We start from the raw sequence: 27,939 nt of genomic DNA, 5'->3' as shown, positions 1-27,939 counted from the left end.
AAAACCTCCGAGCTGTCAAAAGCGTCGGTAAGTCTCACTGCCTCAGCCCACAGTCATGCCATCCATCACCACACTTATTACTTATCGAAAATCTATTAATACTTAGGTTGCTGTTTTGGGACATTCTCGGAGTTGAACAGAGTGGAGATGTTTCTTTAAGCGGAGCTTGGGTGGTCGCGAGGATTATCATTTCCTGACAGAGAATTTGACAGTCACCCCCGCTTGACTGTTGGTTGGCGTGGACGCGTGGTGTTGTTGTTTACCCGTGACAGACCTAGCTACATAGCGAGGTAAGTTAAGGACACTCACAGACTACAGAAACAGTAGCCCGACTCATGTCACATGTTGTATTCGCCTGGTAATTTTGCTGTTAATATTTAAACAATTAACGCCAACTAGTTTTCGTGTCCAAATGTGCACATGCGCTGCTTCTGGGTGATGCTTTTGTCTCTTTATATATCGCTTTTGCCATAGAGCTCTATGGGCTTTTGTCAGTTGAGTGACTAACGTTACCCGGCTTAGCTACCTGCTGCGGTGATGGACTACCGTTACGTTAACGTGCGTTAGCTACTCGCTGCGGTGATGGATGACACAACAGGGACTACTGTCATGTTACAACTGTCATGTAACGTTACTGTTAACCACAAGGGGCATTTGTGAAATTTCTGAAAGGTTGTAACTTCTTAAAATATGTAAATAGTATTTTAATCTATTATTAGAGATGTTCAAATATGTTTTTCTGTTAAATAAACAGTTAAAATATCTCAAAAAATGATATCTGAAAGGAATAAGGAGTTTAATACATACCTACTCTATACTTAAGTTAGCCTAATTATAAGTTTCATATTGTGCCGAAAAACCTTTGGAAAAATGATTAGAACCGTTTTATCCATATTTATGAACTCGTTTATAGCACTAAAACAAAGATACTGCATAAACAAAATTACAGATGCAACAGCACATTACACAATGTGGATGAAGGCTGAAAGATAAAATGAGTTTTTAGGAGGAATAGAGGACATTTTGATCCTCAGGCAGCAGTAACTCTACATCTGTAGCATGGAAAAGAGAGAGAGAGAGAGAGAATGTAATGTAAGCATCTGGTTCACATTGATATAAACAGACCTTACTGGGTAGCTACTCAGCTAGCTAGCTAATACACTAGACTGTAGTTTTTGTCTTTTCCCCTCTTTACTTTACAAAGAGCTTGGGGTAATTTGTCTTGATCCAGTCCACACCGATGACTCATCTGATCTGTATGGCTGAGTCATATTTCACTGGCACTGTCCTAAAGTTAGCCACAGTATTAAACCGTTTGCCAGTTTTGTACTGATGGGGGCTACTAATCTGCATTCCTTTCTTTGCCCTCTCCTTCCCACTGTATTTACTTTCTTTCTTCCCTCAGCTTCTCATTCCTGTGCTTTTTCTCTAATGTGTTCCTGCATTTTTCCACTCATTAGAAAACTCTTAACTCTATTGCTGGTTATTAAACCCGCAAGAGTGTTTTTCACATGTTCCCTCTTGTGAATTCAAACAAACATTTCTCACACACGATCCCCTGTTTCACCTTTGCCCCCTTTTGTCATTTTATCCATTTGTCCACCATTCATTCTTTCGTCTTTGTTTTGCTGCCCCATTGCCTCTGTCCCAGTCTGCTCTTGTCATTTTTCCTTCTTTGTCTGGGGCCTGTGTCAGTGGTCAGGATACTGGACCAGTTACAGGGCCCCGCCCTGCCCAGCCCTGAGCAAACACCACCACTACATCCCGATCTCTGCATGCCTCAGATTTTGACCCTGCAGTATAGATGCCTTGCTGGGGCTTACTGGACTCACACATGCTTGTACATGTGTGTTTGTATGTGGGTATAAGGTGTTTTGGTCGGTTTTTTTACACTGCTGTTGAATCACGGTGGGGTGTGGGTCCAACCTGCATTAAGCAATGCTCATACTCCCAAAAGTTCAATTCATTTCCGGTAAGGGGATGTAAGATAGCAAAGGGTTGACTGAGGCAGCTCACTGGTGTTCAGGAGACAGTTTTGCTTCTAATTCACCTCCTGTGGGCAGAGCGCTAACAATACCTGGAATGCAGAGTTTTTCATTTGGATACATTTCTCTTCATTTATTTTCCCTCGGTTTGTGAAAAAAAAGCAATTTGCCCATACCACATTTCCTTGTGGATTTTTGCGTCTCTTTGTAGGCGTGTTGTGTTTCTTTTTTTGGCAGTTTTGCGTCCATTTTTTTCACATCATTTTGCAGCATTGTTATTCCCATATCTGTGCCTAAAAGGTTGAAAAAGCTTGAGCAGATATTAAATAAAAAGCACTCAAGAAGAGGTTTAAAAACTAAACTTGCTAAAGAAGTCCGATGGGGACCGACTACAGTCATTAGATCTGAGAGATTAGATTAGAGATTAGATCTTTTAGTTACTTTCGTTTTGGCTTAGGTCCTGCCTAAAATGGCTTGGGTGCTGCGACCTAACCCTTATAATGACAGGGGAAAGCCCTAGTCTTACTGTAAGTGCCTGCCAGATGTGAAATGCGTATCTTCTGCTCTCCTTCTCCACGATTAAGGTAGGTTAAATCTTCCAAAATAATCACTGCAAGTGATTAGAAGATTGGAAGAACCGCACCTTTTGTGTATTTCTGCACATAAGTCCCACAGGAACTGAAACAGGTTTCACTATGTCTATAAGGGGATGGTCCCACTGAGATTTGTCTATTCGTGACTTTACAGACCACTCACGTACACCTGGAGGAAGCATAGCTTATGTGCACATAGAGCAGTGCATTGCAATGAGTGTCCAAGGTTAAAAAGAAATGAAAAAAAAAAAAAATCTTTTCCAGTCCTTTAGTGGGAAAACAAGGCTTTTGACATCTTTAAATATGTCCAACCCATTCCAGGATAAAAATAGAGTATGAATGGGCAATTGTAAAATATAATGTAGTTTTGAGATCAAGGGGAATGGGATATGATAATTAGCTACAAAGAGGGCAAGGCTACAGAAGAACGAGGACGGAATCAAATATTTCTTCAGTATTTTAGTGGGAAAACTGGTCAAGGATGAGGAGACGAAATGACAGAATGAGTGGGGTGGGTAAGAAAAAGAGGAGGTGTGGCTTTGTGCTGAGGTGTCTGCTTTAATAAGGAGGGGGGTTGGTATGTTCAGGAAGGGGAAAAGTGCTGAGCGAGGGCTGCACTGAGATGCTATTTCAAGTGGAAGTGAGGATTTGAGGGAATTATCGTACAAAGCGCTCCTTTCTCCACACTCTTAGCTAAAGCCTCTTGGCGTGCCCTAAAGAAAGACATGCTAATTGGGTGAAAGAGGTGTTTGTTTGCTCAGTACAGACACAGGCTGTTGTTGCTGTGGAGTCCAAATATTTGTGACATTTGCTGCCGTTTGTCTGTTTTGTGTTTATGGCTGTTGCCATTGAAAAGATAACACATTTTGTTATCAGTTTTTATGAAATACTATCTTTGACATCTGAGGTTTGCGTGGGATATATCTCACTCTTCACAGTCCAGTAGCAACGTCCTCTTTTTTTTTTTTTAATCCTGGTTTAATCAAACACGCTAAAGGAAAATGAAATTAAATAGAGTTAGATAGTTGTCAGAGACATCTTTCATGTATGGACTGCTGGCAGTGTCTTTGATAAAGGAATTTATTTTTGCCTTCAGTGGAAAGTCTTATGCAGATATGTAAAATTAAAATGCAAGAACTCACATTAACATAAACTGCCTGATAGCTGGATAGACATGAGAGGGAGAGTTGCCTTTAACACATTTTTATCACTGTTCCAATACGGTATTTTTGTCCCTGTAAAGTTGAACTGATGAACATTTTGCTGTGGGACAAAATATGACAAAAGAAAACATTTCTTAAGTGAAGAGATACGTGGTGTAATGGGCTAGTCTGGCTATCACCAGACCAAGCTCAATCTTTTACGATTGAACATTAGTCTGGGGAGTCTGCTCTGTATTTTCTACTGCACAATAGGCGTGATCAACCAGTCCTTCCAGAAAAATGCGGAGTTTTTTTGTGATTGTTGCGGACAAAAATCCTTGATTATGCAGCACTTTTTTTTTTTTTTTTATGCGATGGAATATGTGGGATATTTATGCAATTTTATGCGATGAACTTGCAAAAATTGCGGGAAAAAAACTGCGTTTTGATGAAAAAGAGGAAAAAAAGTGATTTCCCCAACACCCTGCTTTTTTCGATGATGTTCACGTCGCGTAATTACGTCACTTCATAACGTTCCCATGGTAACAGGGAAAAATGGCTGCTCTTGTGTGAAGTAAACGCAAAATTTTTCAACTTTCTGCTAAGATATATGTGACTTTGTTTGCAACGAAAATACGGGGATTATGAAATCATGCAAGCCCCGCATATTTTGCGCGGAAATCAGCAATTTATGCGGCGAAAGTGCGGCGTATTTGAAAAAATGCGGCCCCCAATGCTGATTATGCATTGAATTATGCGATTGCATAATCACGTTTTTCTGGAGGGACTGATCTACTGGCATAGTTCAAATGACTCTGTACGCAATTGGATAGTCCTTCAACCAATCAGACCAACGATCCGGGTGACGTAGCAGCGACGGCGGCATCAACGGGTTGCTGCGCTTCGGTGGCCGCCATGTTGAATGTAAACAAGAAGCTGCTTTGTCGCTTCTGTATTGTCACCGTGTTGAACCTGCCAATAGCGTGCCAGGTGGATAAGCCAGTTTGTGATTGGTTCCCGCAAATTTGTAACGGTACTGTTACAGTACTGTAACGGTACTGTAACGGTTGTAATGTAGTAATATAGACAAATTTACAAATTTCAATTTTATTTGTAAGGGACAGTGTGCAATTTAAACAAATGTAATCATTTAATGCATTGCACCAGAGTTAGCCTTAGGCTAATTTGCATCTGTAGTCCCACAGCAGATATATAGTCCCCATGCAGTCCCCATAGTAGTGTAATATGTACAGGTTTCCAGCCTGAGCTGCAGGGTGAAATCAAATCAAATTTTTTTTTGTGTTTTTTTTTTTTTTTTGAAAATAAGACTTCACTTATGGATTGTTTGCAGCTGCTGCAGAGAAACCAGTTCCTGTATGACGGTGTGTTGTCCTTATTTAGAGTAAACAGAGAAGATCTGTTTGCTGCCAGGGGCAACCACAGTAATGGACTACTGTTAGGCGTAGTCACGTCACGTGTCACGTTGCTGTTATTGTCTGTTTACAGCAGTGATGCTGTTTGCTGATGTTCTGACCTCTCTGCTTTTATTAGTCTGTCAACATACATTTATGTAAGACCCCCAAATCCTCCTCATTTACTCTGTTAAACAATCACATGCACACAGAACCAGTGGAGGAAGTTGAAATGAAAAGGAAAAAAAATGACGTGGACGATCACTGTAATAATGTTGAGCGTGTGCGGAAGGCGTTAGTGGAAAAACATCAGAGAGTTGGGCACGAGTGTATCCACTGATCAAGATAAGCTAATTTAAGCCTTAACGCCCTTTTTTAGGGGAGTGGAGGCTTATGTGTGTGTGCGTGCGTGTGTGTGCTTTCACACTGACTTCCTGTCTCTATCTGTTGGGTACAAAAAGCCACAGCTTCCCTTTCTGTCATCTTCTGCCGCTCGTTTCAGTAGCATTAGGTAGCAACTGCTCTGCAGTCATCCTGTCCCCCTGCTCATAATATCAGAAGGCTAATTCAAACTGTGACCAGGTTAGTTTTTCTGAGACCACCAGTCTCATTTAATGTAGAGGAGGCAGGATATACTGTAAAGACCGGATTACAAAGCAGGTTAGTACATTTTCTGACAGTACGGAAACTTGAGCAGACATGGTTGTCATCAAGTTGCATAACGTCCAGTGGAGGGGATAGATTAACATTCATCACTTTCAAAATCCGGCTACTTTCTAACCTCTCACTTGTATTGGCCAGTATGTCTTGCAACCGAAGTTGCATAAAATGCTGATGTACAAATTTAATTTCATTCTTCCAGATGATGAGGTCTGTGTCTGGGTTATCTGATGTTATGATATTCACCCTACGACATTGGGTTGTGTTGCAAACTACATTATGAAATTCAAATTCTCCTCTATGTTCTCACTATTTCTGCCCACCTCCAGTTCAGACATAAGGGGAAACAACGGAGCAGCATCTCTGGAGCTAGTTATGTAGACTGAGCGAATGCCAATGAAGGAATCAATACTTGGGCCCTCTTCTTACAGCACTCTTGAAATATACTCTAAAGATGGAAGGGTTGAATTCAGATATTACAACCATACACTTTTTCGTCTTTTCCATAATAACAATACATGCAAGTACCTGTTGTTTTCAGGCTGTTGTCTGCTGCATTTTTGGTGGGGAATGAATGGATATTGGCAATTACATACAAAAGGCCAGCCGCCACTTTTTTACTGTAATTGTAGGTACAACAGCGCAATGATTCTGGCAATGCACCTTACAGTAATAATACCGCAAGAGTAATGTAGTCTCATATTTGATAGTAATTTGGATTAGTAATATTAATTTTCGGAAAATAATGATGTTTTAAGCAGATCCATCTTTGGCTTTTCTGTGCTCTTCAAATTAATTGAAGAAAGTTTGCTTCCTACAAGAGTTGGCACAGCAAGAAGTAAAGCTGGTGAGCTGTGGTTTATGCTAATCATCTGCACAGTAGCAACACACTGACCAATCGGATTGCTCTTCTTAAGATGCCTGTTACATAACTACTGTGATGGCAGCATTTCTGAAAGATAACGCGACCGGATACTTTCTAACAAACATCACAGCGTAATGCAGCTGAATTCAGGTTGTCTTTGCTCTCGTCCTCTACATCACCCGCTGTTCAACTGTAATATTTTCCGAGATCTTTCCTCCCTATACCCAAGTATGGTGGGTCCGTTGAGGTATGCTGCATTTGTGTGTGTGTTTTTTTGTCTCTCTACAGTGCGGTATTGCTTCGTACTATCAGTGTATGTTCTTTAGGCTTGTGTGTTCAAATGCATTTGTATCTGAGTGTGTTGGTGTTTTATATATGCTCTGTGAATCGGAGTGAGTGTTTGAGCAGCAGGAGGACTCCTGTAGATTAGTTGGATTACAGACTGCCCAGATTAACCAATAGAGCTTCTGTCAGAGACTTTCTGCTAGTATTAGTACTACCACTACAACATCAACTGCTACAGTACCACTACTACTGCTAGGGTTGGGTACCGAAACGCGGTGCCAATAGGGCACCGGTGCCGACGTAAACGGTAGTAACAAGACTGAATAAGAACGAAAATTTTGGTGCCTGACTTTACACTACACTCGACAGCAGGTAACGTTAGCCTACCTTTAGCTAGCAGCAGCTGCCATTGTCGGAATTAAACAACACAGACGGTGCATTCACTTAAAACAGGTAGCGTTATGGTGCATTCAAAGTTATTGTAAAATACCCTTTTCCCATCTGGTGGTTGTTTTTGTCGTTCAACAGCAATTTACTGGTGAAATAAGTTATTGTTAGTTACATTATTATTAAATCTTTAATTTTGACCATATGGCCTTAGCAATAAACAAGCCGTTCTTTAATGTCGCCAACTGTTGTTTAGTACCCTTCTTTTTTTCTTCTTTTTTTTTTTACTTTATTAAAAAGTATCGGTTCAGGCACCAGCACCGTTTTAAAAGTATCGCTTTAGCACCGGTATTGAAAAAAAAAAAAACAATACCCAACCCTAACTACTGCTACTGCATCTTTTACTTAACCACTTTCAACTACTATTACCACTGCTACTATAACTGCTGCTCTGACTGCTGCTTTTTTTTTTATAAACATAACACGCATATTTACAAAAGAAATCAAATGTACCTGCTGTGACAACTGTTAACAGTGAGAACTACCACACAGTGGTACGGTAACCACTGTTGCTGCTAGCGGCTGCTACTTCAACACTTCTACTAGCCTAATTGTGCTGATTTTGTGACTGATTCATTCAGTAGCAGCATTAGCTGCTGCATCTACCACTCTGACCACATCATGTACTGTTATTATTTACTGCTACTACTACCTAGCATGCTGATGGGTTGAATGGCACCATTCAGGGTTTCTCCCTTTTATCAGAGGCTTTTTTTTTTATCATGTAAATCATGTCTTATTATGTTTCTCTCTGTGTCTTTCAGTCATGTCCCGTAGGAGTTCTCGCCTGGTGTCCGGCGGCTACTATAATTCAGACGAAGAATCGGATTCGAGTAGCGTGACAAACATATCTTACCGCGAAAACCCTGTCAAGTATGTAACTCTGTGTGTGTGTGTGTGTGTGTGTGTGTTTGTGTGTGTGTGTGTGTGTGTGTTTGTGTGTGTAGCTTGGATTATAGTCAGCAGCTAATGTGTTTGTTTACTATCTTCAGGGTTTTCAAGAAGAAGGCGGGGACCCGCAAAGCCGGCTCCCGTACCCCCACTAGAACCAATAGCAATGCGAGTTCTGCCAGCCCCGAGCCGCCCATCGCTGCAGGCCAGTATGACGGTAAAAACAATACATCCTATCGGTGCAAGAATAATGACATAGTATCCTGTCAATACAAAAGTCATAATAACAGCATGAATGAAACCGGATTGGGGGACATTTGTTTCAGAGACATTTCAGAGCAGCGCTGAAACAGTTAGTTGATTAATTGCAGTTGATGAATCGACATATGCTTTGATCGTCATGTAATAAGCAAAAATGCTAAACGCTAACTGGTTCCAGCATCTCAAACGTGAGGATTTGCTGCTTTTTACTGGGTTATACCAGTGTCAATTAAGTAATATTGAGTATTGAAGTGTTGGTTGGACAAAACAAGTACTGTGATGATATCACAATGGGCAGGGTAAAACTATAATGTAATAATATGCATTTTGAATTGTTATTTTCCGACATGTTATACAGTGCCTTGCGAAAGTATTCGGCCCCCTTGAACATTTCGACCTTTTGCCACATTTCAGGCCTCAAACATAAAGATATAAAACTGTAATTTTTTGTGAAGAATCAACAACAAGTGGGTCCCAATTATGAAGTGGAACGAAATTCATTGGCTATTTCAAACTTTTTTAACAAATAAAAAACTGAAAAAGTGGGCGTGCAAAATTATTCAGCCCCTTTACTTTCAGTGCAGCAAACTCTCTCCAGAAGTTCAGTGAGGATCTCTGAATGATCCAATGTTGACCTAAATGACTAATGATGATAAATAGAATCCAGCTGTGTGTAATCAAGTCTCCGTATAAATGCACCTGCTCTGTGATAGTCTCAGAGGTCCGTGTAAAGCGCAGAGAGCATCATGAAGAACAAGGAACACACCAGGCAGGTCCGAGATACTGTTGTGGAGAAGTTTAAAGCCGGATTTGGATACAAAAAGATTTCCCAAGCTTTAAACATCCCAAGGAGCACTGTGCAAGCGATAATATTGAAATGGAAGGAGTATCAGACCACTACAAATCTACGAAGACCCGGCCGTCCCTCTAAACTTTCAGCTCATACAATGAGAAGACTGATCAGAGATGCAGCCAAGAGGCCCATGATCACTCAGGATGAACTGCAGAGATCTACAGCTGAGGTGGGAGACTCTGTCCATAGGACAACAATCAGTCGTATACTGCACAAATCTGGCCTTTTATGGAAGAGTGGCAAGAAGAAAGCCATTTCTTAAAGATATCCATAAAAGTGTCGTTTTAAAGTTTGCCAAAAGCCACCTGGGAGACACACCAAACATGTGGAAGAAGGTGCTATGGTCAGATGAAACCAAAATCGAACTTTTTGGCAACAATGCAAACGTTATGTTTGGCGTAAAAGCAACACAGCTCATCACCCTGAACACACCATCCCCACTGTCAAACATGGTGGTGGCAGCATCATGGTTTGGGCCTGCTTTTCTTCAGCAGGGACAGGGAAGATGGTTAAAATTGATGGGAAGATGGATGGAGCCAAAAACAGGACCATTCTGGAAGAAAACCTGATGGAGTCTGCAAAAGACCTGAGACTGGGACGGAGATTTGTCTTCCAACAAGACAATGATCCAAAACATAAAGCAAAATCTACAATGGAATGGTTCACAAATAAACATATCCAGGTGTTAGAATGGCCAAGTCAAAGTCCAGACCTGAATCCAATCGAGAATCTGTGGAAAGAACTGAAAACTGCTGTTCACAAACGCTCTCCATCCAACCTCACTGAGCTCGAGCTGTTTTGCAAGGAGGAATGGGCAAAAATGTCAGTCTCTCGATGTGCAAAACTGATAGAGACATACCCTAAGCGACTTTACAGCTGTAATCGCAGCAAAGGTGGCGCTACAAAGTATTAACTTAAGGGGGCTGAATAATTTTGCACGCCCAATATTTCAGTTTTTTATTTGTTTAAAAGGTTTGAAATATCCAATAAATTTCGTTCCACTTCATGATTGTGTCCCACTTGTTGTTGATTCTTCACAAAAAATTACAGTTTTATATCTTTATGTTTGAGGCCTGAAATGTGGCAAAAGGTCGAAAAGTTCAAGGGGGCCGAATACTTTCGCAAGGCACTGTAGATTTAAGAAGTGGTTCAAAAACAGTTTTTGATCCCTTATAACAAAGCACGTCCTGCTTGCCACTCCTCGTCACTGGCTGCATATTTCCACCCAGTGGCACCAGTTCAACTAACGAGGGATTTTCTTGTAATCATTTTTAGAGGCCTGATGAGGCAAAATTGTCAAGTAAAAAACAAGAAAAAAAACAAAAAACTGGGTTCGAGGGAAGTCTGAAAGAAATGATTAAATCAAATGGTATCATTCATTTACAAATAGCATTTGCTGCAGCCCCTTTTCATAGGTTTAATTAGTCCATAAATGATACACCATAAAACTGAATACATGATAAAATATCCATCTTTTTTTTTTTTTTGGAAAAGTAGTCCTGCAACATTTTGCATAAGAAAACAAGTGATTATTTATCATCTAATTATTCACAGCTGACTGTTGCTGACTGTTTTTGTCTCTCTTCTGCCTCTCAGGCCCCAGTTTTTCTTCCTTGAGCAGCCAGACCCAGCCGATCACGAGGGCGGTGCCCAACATCTCCACCACACCTACCCCTCGGCCACCCCTGACCCCATCATCAACCCGGAGCCAGACACCCCCATGCTGCCCCTCGGTACCTCCAGAGAAGAGCCCCTACGCTGGGCTCTGCAGCTCCAGCAGGCCAGGGTTACACCTCCAACCCAACCACAAGGAGCTGAGTCAGAGCGCTGTGGACAGCTCAGGGTACTCCTCCTCTGAGGGCCCTCACAGGAAGCCCACAGCCGCCACCGCCAGCAGCAGTGACAGTAGAATCAGCAGTAATAGTGGGGCTCCCAGTATTGGATACAGAGTCAGACGTGCCTTCTTTGGTCTAATGGGTGAGAACTTGTGTGTGTGTGTGTGTGTGTGTGTGTGTGTGTGTGTGTGTGTGTGTGTGTGTGTGTGTGTGTGTGTGTGTGTGTGTGTGTGTGTGTGTGTGTACCATAGGCGGAGCCAGAGAGGGGCTTGGGGGTGCTGTAGCTACCCCTAGGATTCCCTTAGCACCCCCAAGAAATTGCTGTGGTTTATAAAAAAAAAAAAAAATTTCATTAATGTGTGAACACTGACATTTATATATTGAAAAATGAATAGATACATTAATAAAACAAACTATTTTAGAAGATTATTTTGAGAAGAAAAACATAAAGCCAACACAAGTGATTGTATTTGGCCAGTGGGCCAAACATAAATCAATATCTCTCTCTCCCTCTCGTTCGCTCGCTCAGTAGCCTCCCACTTAGCGGAGGTGGGTGCGTATCTGCGCGCGCGTGTGTAGGCTATGTAGGTCAAGGGAAAGTCAAAATTTCAGAGCACCCTCACTGAAACGTCGAGCAACCCCAAAAGGAAATCTCTGGCGCCCGCCACTGCTCTGAATGTCTATATAATAATCTCACTGTTTCCTTTGTTTTGTGCAGACTCCGTCTCATTGATGGCCGCTGCATTACAGTCAAAAATAATGCATCTGACAGCTTTAGGTATGGTTTTGCTGTATGTGTTTCAGTTAGTCTTGACTGTACTTTTGCACATGTATGAACACGTGTTTAGTATGTACATTCTTATGCTTGTTTTTCTAGCATTGTTAAGTGGATTTGCACAGTGTCCGCATACATACTGCTTTCACATGCCAGTAGGTTTGTGTTTTCACAATCGCTGCTTGTGATTTGGAAATCCCTGTAAACCAACTTTTTTTTTTTCGTGTCCCTGCAGCTAATACTTCAGTCAGCGGTCGCATGAAGAAGGCTTGTGGTCTGTTTCTCCTCCTCCTCCTCATCGTACTTTTATGTAAGTGGCTTAAACATTTAACAGATTCAGGTTTTGCATGTCATCTGGCAAATTTTTGAATCACAACTCGGAGACACCTCATCATCCCCTGGGACATAGTGTTTAGCTATGGTGCTGTGCCTTAAACGTTGAAGTGTAGCTTTCCATGTTTCCTGAATGAGACAATAAAAATACATTTTAAAAAAGTTATTTAAAGGTAAAAATAAGTTTTATTTTTTTAAGATCACTTAGGAAAAACGCATTGATTACACTATGTTTGATGTGATGCTCACTAGGGCTGTGTATTGGCAAGAATCTGGCGATACGATACGTATCACGATATATTAGTTTTTTTTTTTAAGTATAATTTTAGAAAAACTAATATTTAAAAAAAGACATGATGTTCATAAAAGTCAAAGAAGTTTACTTTAGGTAAACAATTCAGTACATAGAAAATCAAACTGTCTGTGGTTCACAGGTTCTTAGTGAGCTAATTTTGATATGCTAAAGTAGTCCAAAGTCAGCCATAGCTACATTGTTAGCTTCTAGCAAAAAGTCAGGCCCTGCTAGGCACTGTTAGGCGAGGACACTAGTTAGCATAGCGGTAGGGGGTTTGAACACAACATAAACGTGAACCACTGTCTTACATGAATATTTTTGAACGTTTAAAAGAAACAAAAAACGATATTGCCTTTTTGAAAATCGATACAGTATTGCAAAATAAAATATCGCGATACTCAAGTGTATCGATTTTTTTCTTACACCCCTAATGCTCACAAATTAAAAGAATTAAAAGAAATCTTAAGTTTTCTTATGTTTTGACGATTGCTCTGTATATTTTTATATATTTAAAAAAAAAAAAGAAGTACATGCCTTTTTATGTCACCATGATGTAATTTCTACAGGACCTACTTTCCTTAATACATCTTACATTTGTAGTACTCAGGGTTTTCCCCCAGGTAATTGGTTAGCAGAGATTGCAGGTTATGTGTGTTTGACTTGCACAGCAGCACTGCTGTGAGTCGATTTGTTTCCCCTCACACATCCCCTGCTCAGTGTGATTGAATGAGTCACAGTAAATGTGAGTCATTATAAATTTCAGGGACTGTGATCCTAGAAGGTTCATGGAGTCAGATGATGTTTACTTTTTTTTCATGTCTCTATTTCCAAGTGCTGTTCTTAAGGCACCATTCCTCCTATTTTCTCCAGGTATTTGGTTCCTCCTTCCTTTGTTGACCTCCTACATCTCCCGCATGGCTGTCACAAAGACCCTGTCACAAACTAAACCCAAGAGTCAACCTGTTTCTCCTGCCGCTCCTCCTCCTCAATCCAATATCATACATTCTACACCCGTGGTGGTAGGACAGATAACCTTCTTCTCACTGTGTGTGTGTGTGTGTGTGTGTGTGTGTGTGTGTGTGTGTGTGTGTGTGCGTGTGTGTGTGCGTGTAATTGAAATTGATTGGCATTGGATGAGTGGGTGGTGGATATTGATTGATTGATAACTTTGGTAATTGCAAATGTTTCCCAGCCTCTTCAAATAACTTTAACTTAGCTACTAAGGAATTCAGATCCTCAGAATTATTTCCTGTTGTGTAATGTGTCCATTTCTTAATTTACATTTTGCAGGGCTGTACATGAACAATGTAGTATGTATTTCCTGGCACACAAATGTAATATAAGGACATAATTGAAAGAGTAAAACTGTAAGATTGTGCTAAACTAAAAGACTAAAATAATTCAGTAATTTTTGGTTACTGAATTATTGGTTACAAGTGTCAGACTTGTTGGCCACTCCTTTAGGAGGTCAAAAGAGGCCTAGGAACCTTAAGCAATCTTTTAAAAGATTTAAAAGCTCACAAATGCACAAGGAACTGTTATGACCCCAATTTGGTATATATACTGAAAGTATACTGTCAGAATATAAAAGGACAACTACAATAGGGCAAAAAATCATAAATAACTAAAAAGTTTCTTACATGGAGTTCATTGTGAAAAAACATATTTATTTAGGTGTTGATGGCATGAAAAATTGGGGTCTTTTTGTTACCTCGATTGTTGAAAATTAATTTTCTCCCTCTAGGATCCAGCCGTCGTGTCTGCTGCTGTAGATGCGAGGATAGAACAATTTTTGGTGAGAAACTGATCTTTTGCAAATATTTAAAATGAAAAACACCTATTTATTTGGGGGTTGTTGGCCAGGGGCGAATCTAGGATTTTTCAAGGACAGGGGGGCCAGCCCGTGCCCCCCTTCTAGCCCCAACCCTGTTGTTGGCATGAAAACGTGGGGTCTTTTTTGTGAACTTGATTGAATTAAGAGTCCTTTTTTCCCTCTAGGATTCAGCCGTTGTGTCTGCTGCTGTAGAAGCAAAGATGCATCGTCTTTTGGTAAGACACCAATCGTATGCAAATTCGAAAGTGTGACGTAGTAGCTCCACCAGCTTTACTTTGTTTTTGGAGTGTAACTTGTATCTGTGTTTGTCGCAGGAGGAGCAGCAGCTGAAGCAGGAACACATTCTCTCTCAGGTGAGGGAAACTCGCTCTCTGAGACTGCCTGTTTCTTTCCATGTTATGCTCCATGTCTTCTCTCATTCCTTTCCTCTTGTAGTTAACAAACTGTGTATGGTGAAAAGTCCTGCCTGACTGGGAGTAACAAAAATACGGTGGCCGACAGGGGCAAACGCCCTGCAACTTCAGAAAACACACGCAAATAGACAGAACACAAGCAAATTAAGAAAACAACTTCATTAATTTGACAACACATGCGCAGCATTCAGCAAACGCGCTGCATATACACACAACGCAACCAAATACATAAACGCGATGCAAATACACACAACACAACCAAATACACAAACGCGATGCAAATACACACAACACAAGAGAGACGTTCAATCTCAGAACGGTGTGCAACGGTGAGATCATAGACTGTAAATATTAAAGGAATATTTCACCGCTGGAAAGCTGAATATATCTTTAAATTGGGTCACTTATGTAGTAGAAATGTGAAAAAAAAGTTGAAATTGGTGCCTTCTAGGCCGAGAAAAGCCAGAAAATGTGTTTTGGTCTTATATGGATGAAAAACACCAAATCCCAGAATGCACCTGCTTCGTTGCTTTGAGTCCACTCCCAAGCCACGCCTACCGCTTGACAGACCGACAGAGGCATTCAACTCAACTCAACGCGTGTTTTATTGTCATTTCAACCATATACACGAAACAACGTTTCATCGTGGACTCAAGTGGTGTTACACATTTAACATATAAAAAAACAACATTATATAAAAACGACATACGAAACAGGCTACATTTAGTACAACACACTTTAGTAGGCTCCGTAAAGTTCAGCTAACCCATACTAGCATTAGCGCTTGGTGGGCTGTAAACACCGAGCATAAACACAGCCGTGAATTAGTGTGTAATGTAGATCGGTCGGCATTTAACAGTCACAAACTCCACCAGCAGTTAGCAGTTAAATGGATACAAATCACCACATTTCTGCACCACTCGGTGTTAAGCACACGCCCACCTCTTTTACCTGGCAACAGAGCATCTCTAGCTCGGAGGGCTAGCAGGCCTGGTAGCTGGACAGTCCGGTACACTATTCAGGCAGGTTTCCACAACAACAAAACACGGGCAGTCTCTGAACTCACGTTGGGAGTGTGCGTTGAAGTTGGATGTAGTCCAGTTTGTGGTTTAAATGAGCGGACACTTGCAAGCAGGATTCCGTAAAGTTCAGCTAACGCATACTAGCATTGGTGTAGCTAAACACAGAGTATAAACACAGCCGTGAATTAAGCGTGGAATGTATATCGGTCGGCATTTAACAGTCACAAGCTCCACCAGCAGTTAGCAGGTAGCTAGTTGGATTTTATTTCTACACCAGTCCGTTTTAACACAGCCCACCTCCGGGCCGGGCGGAGCAGCCTGGTAGCTGGATAGTCCCGGTTCCTTAACTGTTGTTGAAGGAGGATGTAGTCCAGCTTGTTGTTTAATGAGCAGACACTTGCAAGCAGGATGGCTGGAGGACGGTGGACAGCTAGCCGTAGCTTTCCACCTAGCCGATGAGGATGTCCCCTAGCCGGTTAGCGGTATGCGACAGCTTATTACTCCGTCTCGCAGGCGAAGCTCACGTAGTGTGCCGAGTATTATGCGTCTGTAATAACATTTCCTCCATATTCTCCGATCTGTACCGATGTATCGGTCGGTACACACGTCCCGGTAGTTTGAATGCAGATAATTGTTGTAAATGTTTTCTGCTGAAAACCGAAAGCCTGTTTAGCGAAGATTCAAGATGGCTGACAGTCGTTTATTCGGAATACCTCGGCCAGACTCGGCAGTCCAACCCCTGTGGGCGTGTTGAAAACATAGAAGCGGGTAGATCCTACTACTGGCTGTAGTCCTTTGCCTCTGGCCCAAAAATCTTCCAATGACGCAAAAATCGTCATTTTACGTCATCGGAAGATTTTTTCTTCTTTCGTCTCAGGGGGACATGAGGGAGGGAGGCACGGTCATTCAGAAATACTATCGGGTTTCTACTGATACAAAGCTGAATGCTAAATCGGTGAAGTATCCCTTTAAGTCTATGTTTGAGATATGTTTTCTCTGGTTTGGTGGGTGTGTCTCGGCTCAGGTCACAGGAGATACTCAATCAGCAGAGACGTCTGTAAACTCGTGGTAATAAAACATTTGAAACTGCATCAGCGTTTAACGTTGAGGTTTGTTTAAGCCATATTACATGAGAGGGTTTAATTTCCAGGTCCGAAGGCGCATCACTGAAGTGTAGGCCTCCTCAAGTGTAATATTGTGATCATACAACAAAATAAGTGACCAATCTGTATTCATATTGTGGAGCATTTCGCTCTTGAAATACAAAAAACAGACTATTTATAATCCCTGCCTGTTTAATAATCCAGCCAATTTATCGTGGGATTTATCAAACTGAGTAAATCCCACCCGCACATAGGCTAAACACAAAACTGCTTTGCTTGCTCCAAGGTTATTGTATTCATTAGCATGATTGCCGTACTGTTTAGTTAAAAAACATCCAAAACACCAAAGGAAGAAGAGCGGACCAGACGCAAGCTTTTATTTTGAAAAGTGAAAAGCTGTTCAGCAACGCACACCCGCCGAGAGCATGAGACGGGAGCATAGACTGTATGTTACTAATATATTATATTATGTTATTAATAATAATAATAATAATATGAATTTAATATACAGTCTATGGACAGGAGGGCATGAGACAGGAGTACTCTTTTTACTATGCAGCCATACCCGACTAACAAAAAGGCAGAGTGCTCTCTCCCCGTGGGGTCGAAAATCCAGCTGTTCCACTTAGCTGCTCCCTCTAGAGGTCTGGAGAACTTCCGTTGTGGAATCTGGATGCATCGTTTTTTTGTTGCATTTGTTTTCGGGGTTTGTGTGCTTTTCTTTTTGCATCGTTTTTTATTTGTTTGTGTATTTGGTTGTGTTGTGTGTATATGCAGCACGTTTGCTGAATGCTGCGCATGTGTTGTCAAAATTAATGAAGTTGTTTTTCTTTTTGCATCGCTTCTTTTTTCGGGGTGCTTTTCTTTTTGCATCGTTTTTTATTTGCATGGCGTTTATGTATTTGGTTGTGTTGTGTGTATATGCAGCGCGTTTGCTGAATGTGCTGTCAAATTAATGAAATTGTTTTCTTAATTTGCTTGTGTTTTGTCTATTTGCGTGTGTTTTCTGAAGTTGCAGGGAGTTTGCCCCTGTCGGCCACCGTACAAAAGGGTCAAACCCCAGCTGTGCTATAGAGTAACATCTAGTGGTGTTGAAGGGGAACTGCAGAGAATACAGGCAGATTGTCTGCATGATTTTGCAGCTTTCATGTAACTCACTCGCTGGAAGTAGTAGTTTTCTGGAATAGGGCGGCACAATTAATCGCCATTTTATCGAAATCACAATATGGACTAGTGCAGTATTCATTGCAGTTTTGTTAAAAGCAAAATATGTGTCAAACCATTCAGAATTAAAAGAATGGTTTGACACAGAAAAGATCTTTGTTTGGTATCCTCACAAAAATCACACTATAATCATTTTACTTTCTTTTAATTTGAATATTTATAAATGAAAATCATATTAATGATATAAAAATGATCATTCCCTCCAATATCGTGAATCATATTGCAATCGCAATATCAGTCAAAATAATCACAGTTAGATATTTTCCTCATATCGTGCAGCCCTATTCTGGACTTTGGTACCTTTTTAAACGTTTGAAATGCAAATCTGTTTTAGTTTTCGGGTAATACAAGAAAGGATCTGATTTTGGTAATGATCTCGACATAAAATCTAATAAATTAATTTATCAATAGCTCATGGTCTGAGCTATATCTCTCCATGTAATTTGATAGAAAACCATTCATATGTATGGGTAACTGCGTTATTATTTAAGATGAACATTTATTTAGACTGGGAGAGAGAGTGTTTATGAGAGCGACATTCGGGCTACCAAGTGTTAATGTCCCATCAGTTATGTAACGTTTTATTAGAACCACAATGCCTCCAGAAGCCTCACAGCACGGAGCCTCTAGACTGATTTGAACGATACTCACCTTCCCCGACACTGCCCAACACTTTTTTCCTCCAATCTCACCATAAGCCCTGTCATATCTTTCTCTCTCAGATGAAGGAGAGACTACATCTGGACATGCAGGATGTGAAAGCCAAGCTGGAGGTTGTGGACTCGGAGAGTCGGCTGCGTCTGGAGCAGGAGGTTTATGGGTTGGGCAGGCAAATGGTGGATTACCAGACAGACAGCCACTCGGCCGCTGCCAGCCTCAGGCTCAGGATCCAAGCTTTAGAGTCCCAGAATGCAAAGGTAACAGCACTGTTAGAGATGTACACAACTGATAGACTCAAGATTTATGTAAGTGGTGTTTTCCCTAGGTTTGTGGAAGACTTAGGTGCACATATTTGACAGGGGGTTTAGAGGTCCTTTCTCAAGAAAATGAGATTTTTTTGGGGGGGATTTTTTTTATCAAAAACATGCAATTTCAGATTATTTTGAGCTATTATTATTTCTGTGTCTAAAACAATGGAAACGCTAGAGCAGATAATAAATAAGTAACGCTCAGAAAGCTTAAAGACAAACATTACTAAAGAAGTCGACCAATTACATTCATTAGATCTGAGAAAATTAATTTAGACCGTTTTGATTCTCACATTGATTTTGCATTCATTTAGCTTAGGTGCTGCTCCTAAGCCTTATAATGGTAGGGGAAACCCTGGTAAGGAAAGACTAGAGCTATGTATTAATCCTGTCTTTTGTTCATGTTATCTTCCAACCTAACCTGTTTCCTTAAGATTGTGTGGCTATAATAAACGTTCTTGTAGCTGTCCCAGGAGTGGTCGTCCATCCAGCTGATGCCTCCTCCTGCCCCCTGTCCTGAGACCAGCACCACCCCCGTCCAAAACCATCTCACCCCAGAGCTCCAACAGGCCATGGAGAAGTGGCTCACTGAGCGCATCAAGGTGAGTGGAGGGATAGATACTGAAGACAATTTTCAAGACCACTTAACGACTCCAAAACACACACACACACACACACACACACACACACACACATATATATATATATATATATATATATATATATATATATATATAATATATATATATATATATATATATATATATACACAGTCATGTGCAAAAATGAGGACACCCATGCTAAAGCTGACTAAAAAGAGGAATAAAAAAATCATCTTTTGGAAATTGATCTTAATGCCTTAATTAAAAAAATTAGGAAAAATCCAACCTTTAAGGACACCAATTTTGTTTGTGAATGAATAATGTATCGTAAATAAATAAATGTTCTTCCTTAAAATACAGGGGGCATAAGCAAGTGTACACCCCTATGTTAAATTCCCATCGAGGCAGGCAGATTTTTATTTTTAAAGGCCAGTTATTTCACAGATCCAGGATACTATGCATCCTGATAAAAGTTCCCTTGGCCTTTGGAATTAAAATAGCCACACGTCATCACACACCCTTCACCATACCTAGAGATTGGCATGGTTTTATTTCAGTTAGCCTAATAGCTGGTTTGATTTGCATTGAGAGATGATTTTATGGAAAGTACCCCATGCCAATCTCTAGGTATGGTGAAGGGTATATATATATATATATATATATATATATATATATATATATATATATATATATATATAGTAGTATATATATATATATAGTAGTATTAGTCACACATACATCACTGCAGCCAATACACACACATCTTACCTCTTATTATTCATTAATTTGATTGAAAGCGGCACAAATGAGAATGTATACCTGTTAAGCTTGCAGTTTGGTAACCTGCATCAGCTCATACTCACTGTACAGGACGTGATTTGGGTCGTGGGTGATTTTGATTAGACTTCTGAATTTTTATGTGCGTGTCTGTATCTTGGCATATGTTGACGTGTATGACTTGGTCCGCACACACTTAACCGTCTGTACTGTATGTGACTCAGGAGCAGGATGCTATCAGGCTTGGTGACAAAGGAGCTTCCTCCGACTGTGGACGTCCCATGGCTGACAAAATGGCCGACTTTGCATTGGAGACGCAAGGTTGGGATACTTTCACTTGGCTTTATTTACCAAATCAATATGATGGCTGGGAAGACAAGTAAAAGCAATACTAATGTATTTGTTCATTGGTTTCTTCCACAATATCATTTAGTTTTAATACTATAACTATAGTCGCTCCGGAGTATAAGTCGCATCACTCAAAAAATGCGTCACGAAGAGGAAAAAAACATATATAAGTCGCATCGGACTATAAGTCGCATTTATTTAGAATTTTTTTTTCATCTGTCAACTACACAATAGCACACAGAACAACCGGCTGAATACGGTAGGTGTCCGGTATGTTAACGTAACACATTAACAGTTATTGAACTATCTAATAGCACACAGAACAACCAGCTACCAGGGCGTGGAGCATGGATGTATTAAAAGGCGTGGAGACGTAACTGCACCGTGACAAGCCCCTCCCGACTCCTTCCTCCAGCTCTGGCCATCTTGCTTTCAGCCCACGTTAGCCGATTAGCTTTCTCTGTTTTCTTCATTGCAGTAAGAGTCACCTTTCGCCAGTCCCTCACAAGTTTCTCCCTCATTTCAAACTTTCTTTCTGCTGCTCGATTACCGTTTTCGGCTGCATATTTTACTACCTGCAGTTTGTTATCTCTTTTCTTTCTCAGTTGTCTTTAGGAGCAGCGTTCTAGTAGTCACGCGCACAGAGCTCTCCGCCGGCTGTAGACGGTAATGTTTACAGTATGAATTAACATTTAAAAACATGTTAAATTATATATATTTTGATATATAAGTCGCACCTGACTATAAGTCGCAGGACCAGCCAAAGTAGGAAAAAAAGTGCGACTTATAGTCCGGAAAATACAGTAGTTTAATCAAAAATGGTATTGCTTTTGATTACAGGTGGGTCTAATTGTTTCACTGTGGATAAAAGATGACAGATTCATACTTTCATGTAATTAAAAAAGATTCAACAAAGTTGCTTCAAACTCTTTATTTTTCAATGTGTGTGTGTGTGTGTGTGTGTGTGTGTGTGTGTGTGTGTGTGTGTGTGTGTGTGTGTGTATATGTTTGCAGGTGCCAGTGTGATCAGTACCAGGTGTTCAGAGACCTATCGTATTCGTTCAGCATGCGTGACCCTGTTTGGATTCCCTCTGTGGTACCCATCTGAAAGCCCACGCACTGTTATTCAGGTGTTATTAAGTTCTCTCTGTTATTTCTTTTCTTCTAACTTCTAACTCTTCTCAAATCTTGTCTATTTCCCCCAAAACAAGTTATCATCCACTACCTTCCTCTCTCTCTTCTATCTTCTGAAGACCGTTCTGTCCCTCCTTCTGTCTTTTCTCTTCGATCCCCGCTCTTCTCTCTCTCTCTCTCTCTCTCTCTCTCTCTCTCTCTCAATGACTGTACAGTTTTCACCACATGTCCAGATACTAATGGTGCGTTCTTTTTGTCTTGTAATCGCGACTAGTAGCTCGAGCGTGACGTCACATCCGTGTCGAAAAACGAATAACCGCGGGTTGTTGCATTCTTTTTGTCACACAATACTACGAGTCGGAGAAAAGATGGATTTTTGTAACATTTTTAATAACATTTAGGATTCTATTCACCCAGTTATTGACATATTACACACATATATTTCACAGTTTGATACATGAAAATTACGTTTTGATTAACGTTAACGTTAGGCTACTGCTCTGCTTTCTGCTCAAGACTCGGCTTAAAGCCATTGTTGTCATATAGCAACCACCGTCTCTAGCCAATTTCAGCTGCACAAGCTACAAAATAACTAATTAGGCGTGCTTAACTCCTAATAAGACTGTAGCGACATGCCTATAGGTAGCAGTATACAGCGCTATGTGTACGACTTCTTCATTTGGTTACAACAAAGACAAAAGTGCTTAAAATTGTAGATAACCACAATGTTTACTAACGTGTGATGCACGACGTAGCCATCTTTGAAAGTGAGCTCGGGGTCCTCTGAGTTCAGACGACTTGACGAGTCGTAAATACGACCTCGGGGGCGTTCTTTTTGCAACTTCCGGGTCGTAACTCCGGAAAACAACTCGTAAAACGACTTCGGTGGACAAAAAGAACGCACCATAACCCCTCCTTCTCCCCCAGGGCTACCCGGTGCTGCTCCCAGGGAAATGTTGGGCATTCCACGGTGTCGAGGGGACTCTTGTCATCTCTCTGTCTCACCCCATCACTATAACTCACGTGACACTGGACCACCTGCCGCGCTACAACTCCCCCACCGGCCGCATCGACTCCTCCCCCAAAGACTTTGAAGTCTATGTGAGTGCTCCCCATCTCAGCCCATGGCCGCTGTTGCTTAAAAAGTGATTTGCTGGATTGCATGTCTCTGTGCTCTGGAATATTCAGACAAAACATTATTAGCAAACCCAAACTTACCTAAACTGCCTGAACCCTGTTTGATTGACAGATAACAATAAAAAGTTGAAATAGTTTTTCCAGTAGATGATAGCAGCTTTAAAAAGTCATTGTTATCAGTCCAGCTATGACGGCTGACAAAGTTTGGATGATTGTGGATTTGGCATAGTTATTTAAAAACAATTACTTCAACATGAACATTTTGGTAAAGCTGTGCTTATTTGGCATTTGCGTCATTTGTAAAAAGACTTGAAAAAAAGCTACGAGTATTGGCCAATAAAGGTGGGGAAATTTTGGATATCAGCTTACATAATACACAGCCTGTAGCCTGCTTAATGGAGCTGTATTTTACAGTAGTTATTAAAAGAAATGTGGGTTACACTTCACTTGAAGGTATCTACATAAGAGTGACATGACACTGTCATGAATGTGTCATAAACATTATAAACAGTCATAAACGTTTATGACATAGCGCTTATGTCAGTAAGTGTCATGACAGTGTCATGTCACTCTTATGTAGATACCTTCATGTAAAGTATTACCAAAATTTGTAATTTGAGAAGTTTTCGGAGACCGATTTTTGTTGTAGTCATGATAACTCTGATTGGAAGTCTGTTGGTCATCCTTTATTTTCCTTCATTTCACAAGTCCTGTCACTCTGTGATTAAACCTCAGGAACAAGAACAAAAGTCACACCGAGCAGCTTACCAATTCTGATTCTGAAACGTCTACGCTGACCGCTCTGATGGTTGTGATTTTGCTTTCTCTTTCCTAGGGAATGAGAAATGACACAGAGGAAGGAACACTGCTGGGGACATTCACTTACGATGTAAATGGAGAGCCTACGCAAACATTCAAGCTGCCAGTGAGTTGACATAAAGACCGAACTATTTCCTGTTCTATATGAAAAGTATGAGGTTAGCGTAAGCGCTTGCTGTTATTTGTTGACTGTGAAAATGAAAATAATCTGACAACTTCTGTTTTTTTTTTTTATCTTTATATTTCCTCTACTCTCTTACATTCCCCTTTATGCAGAAACCCAGTGACGTGGTGTATCGAGTTGTGGAGCTGCGTGTCCTCAGTAACTGGGGACATGTTGAATACACGTGCCTCTATCGCTTCCGTGTGCACGGACAGATCGCCTCCACATTGTAATTCATTTTTATATATATATATATATATATATATATATATATATATATAGCAATTTTCTTCAGGTTACATAAACAAAACAAAAACAACAATACAACGACAATAGAATAAAATACAAGCAACAGAGTGATCGTAAAAACACCGGAGGATAGAATAAAGGTAAAAAAATATATAAAATGGCCAGGGAGGGATGATAAAACCCAGCCCAGGGCACACTGGGGGTCAATAAATCCTTGATATAATTTGGAGCAAGGCCATTTCATTCTTTAAAAGTCATCAGTAAAATAGAATGGAAGTAATGTGTTGCTTTCTCTTGGTGCCTGTTCATATTGATGCGGCGGCGTTCTGCACCAGGTAGAGCCGGTGAAGGGACGCGTTATTTACTGAGCGGGCCGCGGCGGCTCATTCCAACATATCAGAAAGTACATTTGCAATGTGTGCTATTTAAGTTGAATTCAACGTTGTGGTCTGAGGTGCGTTCAGGACCAGATGCTACTGAAAAGATGTTTAGCGTTGAGTAATGGCACTCCTGTGTGTCGTGTTTTGGATTGCTTAATGTTAAAGTGACAGAAATCATAGATCGAGTTTTTTGTGCACACTTGGCTTTGAATACATGTACAGAATGAAGTGTAAAATATGTTTCTAAAAACCAAAAAGTATCTAGTAAAACCATTTGGGAGCATAATAGTTTTGGAAACTTTATGCTTTCAGTTATGTGAGAGTGCCACGGAATAATTTTTAACTTTTTGTTAGTATTAATTATTACTATTTATCAGGTTTTTTTCTGCTTCGCATTAGTGCAGCGCACAAACCTACCCAGGAGCTCCTTACTGAAGTTACATTACTTTATACCAGTTGAGTGTTAAGCGCCTTTCTTCATGGTACTCTGACAAATGAAAAGGAAAGACAGTATTTTTAACCCTCCTGTTTGACCCATTTTGACCCATTTTCAAAAAGTTTCTATATCAGAAATTTGGGTTTCTTTCAACCAAATGGTCAAAAAAAAAAAAAAAAAAAACGTAACGTGGACTGTTCCATCCAGCCATTACTCTTTATAATTCAAATAAATGATCAGTTCACTACTTTCATTGAATTTGGGTGTGTTATTCAATTGTATAGCGTTTGAAAAAAATATAAAAATGATCAAAGAATGTTGGGAAAAAGTGACAAAAAAGTTTGGGAAAAAAAACAAGAAAAAGGTAAAAAAAAAATTTAAAAAAGTGCAGAAAAATCAGCAAAAACATCGACAATAACATCCAAAATTTGTGACAAAAAAATTGGAAAAAAAGTAACCAAAAAAAGTGACAAAAACATCGGGAAAAAGGTGACGAAATTTTTTGAAAAAAGTGACAAAAACTTAAAAAAAAATAAATAAAAAATTGCATGGTCGATGGGAAGACAACACAAGGGTTAAATGAACTTACTGACCCTGGTTGTGAGCTTGCACCTCAAAGTTTCAACACATTTGATAAAGTGACATTAATTAGGTTTTTCTTTTGTTTTTTTTAAACGTCGCTATGATATGTCCATTTTTTGGCCACATAATTAATTGCAATATTTAATATCTTTACAATACATGGATCTAGTTTGGGAAGTTTTCAGTCATACATGTTAGTTTCCTGCTATCTGAAATGATTGAAACAACTGTTTGTCATGACTGATGGGATGTACCATCCTTTGAACAATTGGTAGAAATTATACCGAGGGCAGCAGTGAATGTTTTTTTTTTTTTAAATCCGTGTTTGATTTGATATTCCAACGAAAGATAAAATATGCAGCTTTGTAAAGTTTCTTTTGTTTTCTCTTTTTAGCAAGTTTGAACTCTTTTATTACCGGTACTTGAATACTTGAAAACCTCTTTTTCTAACCTCTTTGAAAGACGTCATGTTGACTTCATGACTTTCTACTTCCTTGTACATAACACTTTGATTTTGTATGAGAAAGAATGTTTTTTTTGTTTTTTGTTTTTTTCATTTGTAGAATGGGACTATTCTGGGTTATGAATTAATAACACGTGAATTTGATGAATGAGTAGCTGCTTGGATTCCAAACAACAGACAAACTGTGTACGTCTGTGTCATTCAGTCATTTCTCATGTATTCTATTCGTTTGTTGAGATGGTGGAGAGAATATTATAATTATTATTATCTAATTATGAAGTGCACTAGAGGTGAATCCAGGTCAAGTCCATCATTTAAATATGTTCTAGTCTTAAAGGACATGGGACAAGGAAAAGAGAGACAGAGGAGGCTTTCTGTGTTTTCAGACAATTGTGATTTGGATCCTAACAAATTCAGTATCACAAATTATTTATTATATATTTCTATATTTTGATACAATGTTTGCAGGCTACATACTTCTCTAATCTTAGTGCAGCATGTAGTTAATACAAGAACTGATGTAGTTCTAATGCTTGATTATGTGTTACCATAAATTAGGAGCGCTTATAAATCTTTTAGAACCTCCTCTTGGTGGAAGCGCTTTTATGTAATCCAGTGGTTCTCATATTGGGGTCCGGGGACCCCCAGGGGTCTTTGAAGTGGTTCCAGGGGGTCCCCAACAAAATCTAGAATGATCTATTTTCGGTTACACTTTCACTTGAAGGTATCTACACAACAGTGACATGTCACTCTTATGTAGATACCTTCAAGTAAAGTGTTTCCCTATTTTCACTATAATTTCATCCATAAGTAACACAATGACAGATTGTATGACTATTTTGCTCATGGATTTCATTCACTTTCTGCTGCGTGTCCTGTAGTAAAACATCTAAATGCAAAAATTCTATCAGGTAGGGGACCCTGGGACAAAGTCTTATCAGGTGGGGGTCCGTGGTCTAATTTGTGTCAGTTTAGGGGTCCTTGACGTGAAAAAGTTTGAGAACCACTGATGTCATACATTGAATTCAAACTTGATTGACTTTTGAGATGCAGATTAGGGTCAAATATGTTATTGGACACAGTACAATGTATAATGTCTCATGGATTTGGAGAAAATAAAAAAACAACACTTATGTTTCTTTCACTTGTATTACCTAAAAGAGGCGACACGTTTCATTTTCATTTCAGAAATTTGATGAACAGCCTGTACAGTCCTGAAGCTGTATCTTTGTGTATACGTGCTCTTTCTGGAACACACAATACAGGCAGTTTAATTCTCTCAGATTCCTGTTAGTGTGAAGCTGTACAAGCAACGCTGACGACAATGGTTAAATGCATCCCAGTTAATCAGGTTCAGCTTCTCCACGCACATCTGATAATGTATGTACTCTAACTTAAACAATACATTCAGACATGACCATTGTTGCCAATTGTTTTCTCTTTTAATTAAACTGATTGATGTGTCAGAATTGGCCTGAGGTGTTCTCCAGAGTATTTGACTACCAATGCCTATTTGTAAGCCCAACTGAATGTTGGATTTATTCAATAAAATATTGTTATGTATTTTTGTCATTGCATTTATTGTTATATATATAAAGTCCTATTTTTGAATGTTGCCCGGTGACCTTTATGGAGAAAATGTGCTGTTTGCAG

General features: G+C 40.0%; 1 protein-coding gene across 1 annotated transcript; it reads left to right on the top strand.

Annotated features, from left to right (window-relative positions):
• On the top strand, positions 1 to 27,849 carry LOC120561813. Its single transcript, XM_039805083.1, has 17 exons — positions 1 to 27; positions 8,154 to 8,262; positions 8,382 to 8,497; positions 10,991 to 11,371; positions 11,948 to 12,007; positions 12,240 to 12,314; positions 13,503 to 13,651; positions 14,377 to 14,427; positions 14,631 to 14,681; positions 14,781 to 14,819; positions 18,951 to 19,145; positions 19,661 to 19,798; positions 20,800 to 20,896; positions 21,938 to 22,053; positions 22,985 to 23,158; positions 24,030 to 24,119; positions 24,290 to 27,849. Exons 2-17 carry the CDS (start codon positions 8,156 to 8,158, stop codon positions 24,407 to 24,409), a joined length of 1,959 nt encoding a protein of 652 aa, XP_039661017.1. The 5' UTR covers positions 1 to 27; positions 8,154 to 8,155; the 3' UTR covers positions 24,410 to 27,849.
• The last annotated feature ends 90 nt before the right edge of the window (positions 27,850 to 27,939 follow it).

Source organism: Perca fluviatilis, chromosome 1, assembly GCF_010015445.1.
Source record: "Perca fluviatilis chromosome 1, GENO_Pfluv_1.0, whole genome shotgun sequence".
Taxonomy (NCBI): Eukaryota; Metazoa; Chordata; class Actinopteri; order Perciformes; family Percidae; genus Perca; species Perca fluviatilis.
This window is presented reverse-complemented; position numbering and strand designations above follow the sequence as displayed.

What these genes read in the sequence shown, in the direction of transcription:
- LOC120561813 (XM_039805083.1), top strand. Translation starts at nt 8,156, where the DNA reads ATGTCCCGTAGGAGTTCTCGCCTGGTGTCCGGCGGCTACTATAATTCA. An exon ending in TGCCTTCTTTGGTCTAATGG is followed by an intron (nt 11,372 to 11,947) that starts GTGAGAACTTGT and finishes TGTTTTGTGCAG; the next exon opens with ACTCCGTCTCATTGATGGCC. An exon ending in CTTTGCATTGGAGACGCAAG is followed by an intron (nt 20,897 to 21,937) that starts GTTGGGATACTT and finishes ATATGTTTGCAG; the next exon opens with GTGCCAGTGTGATCAGTACC.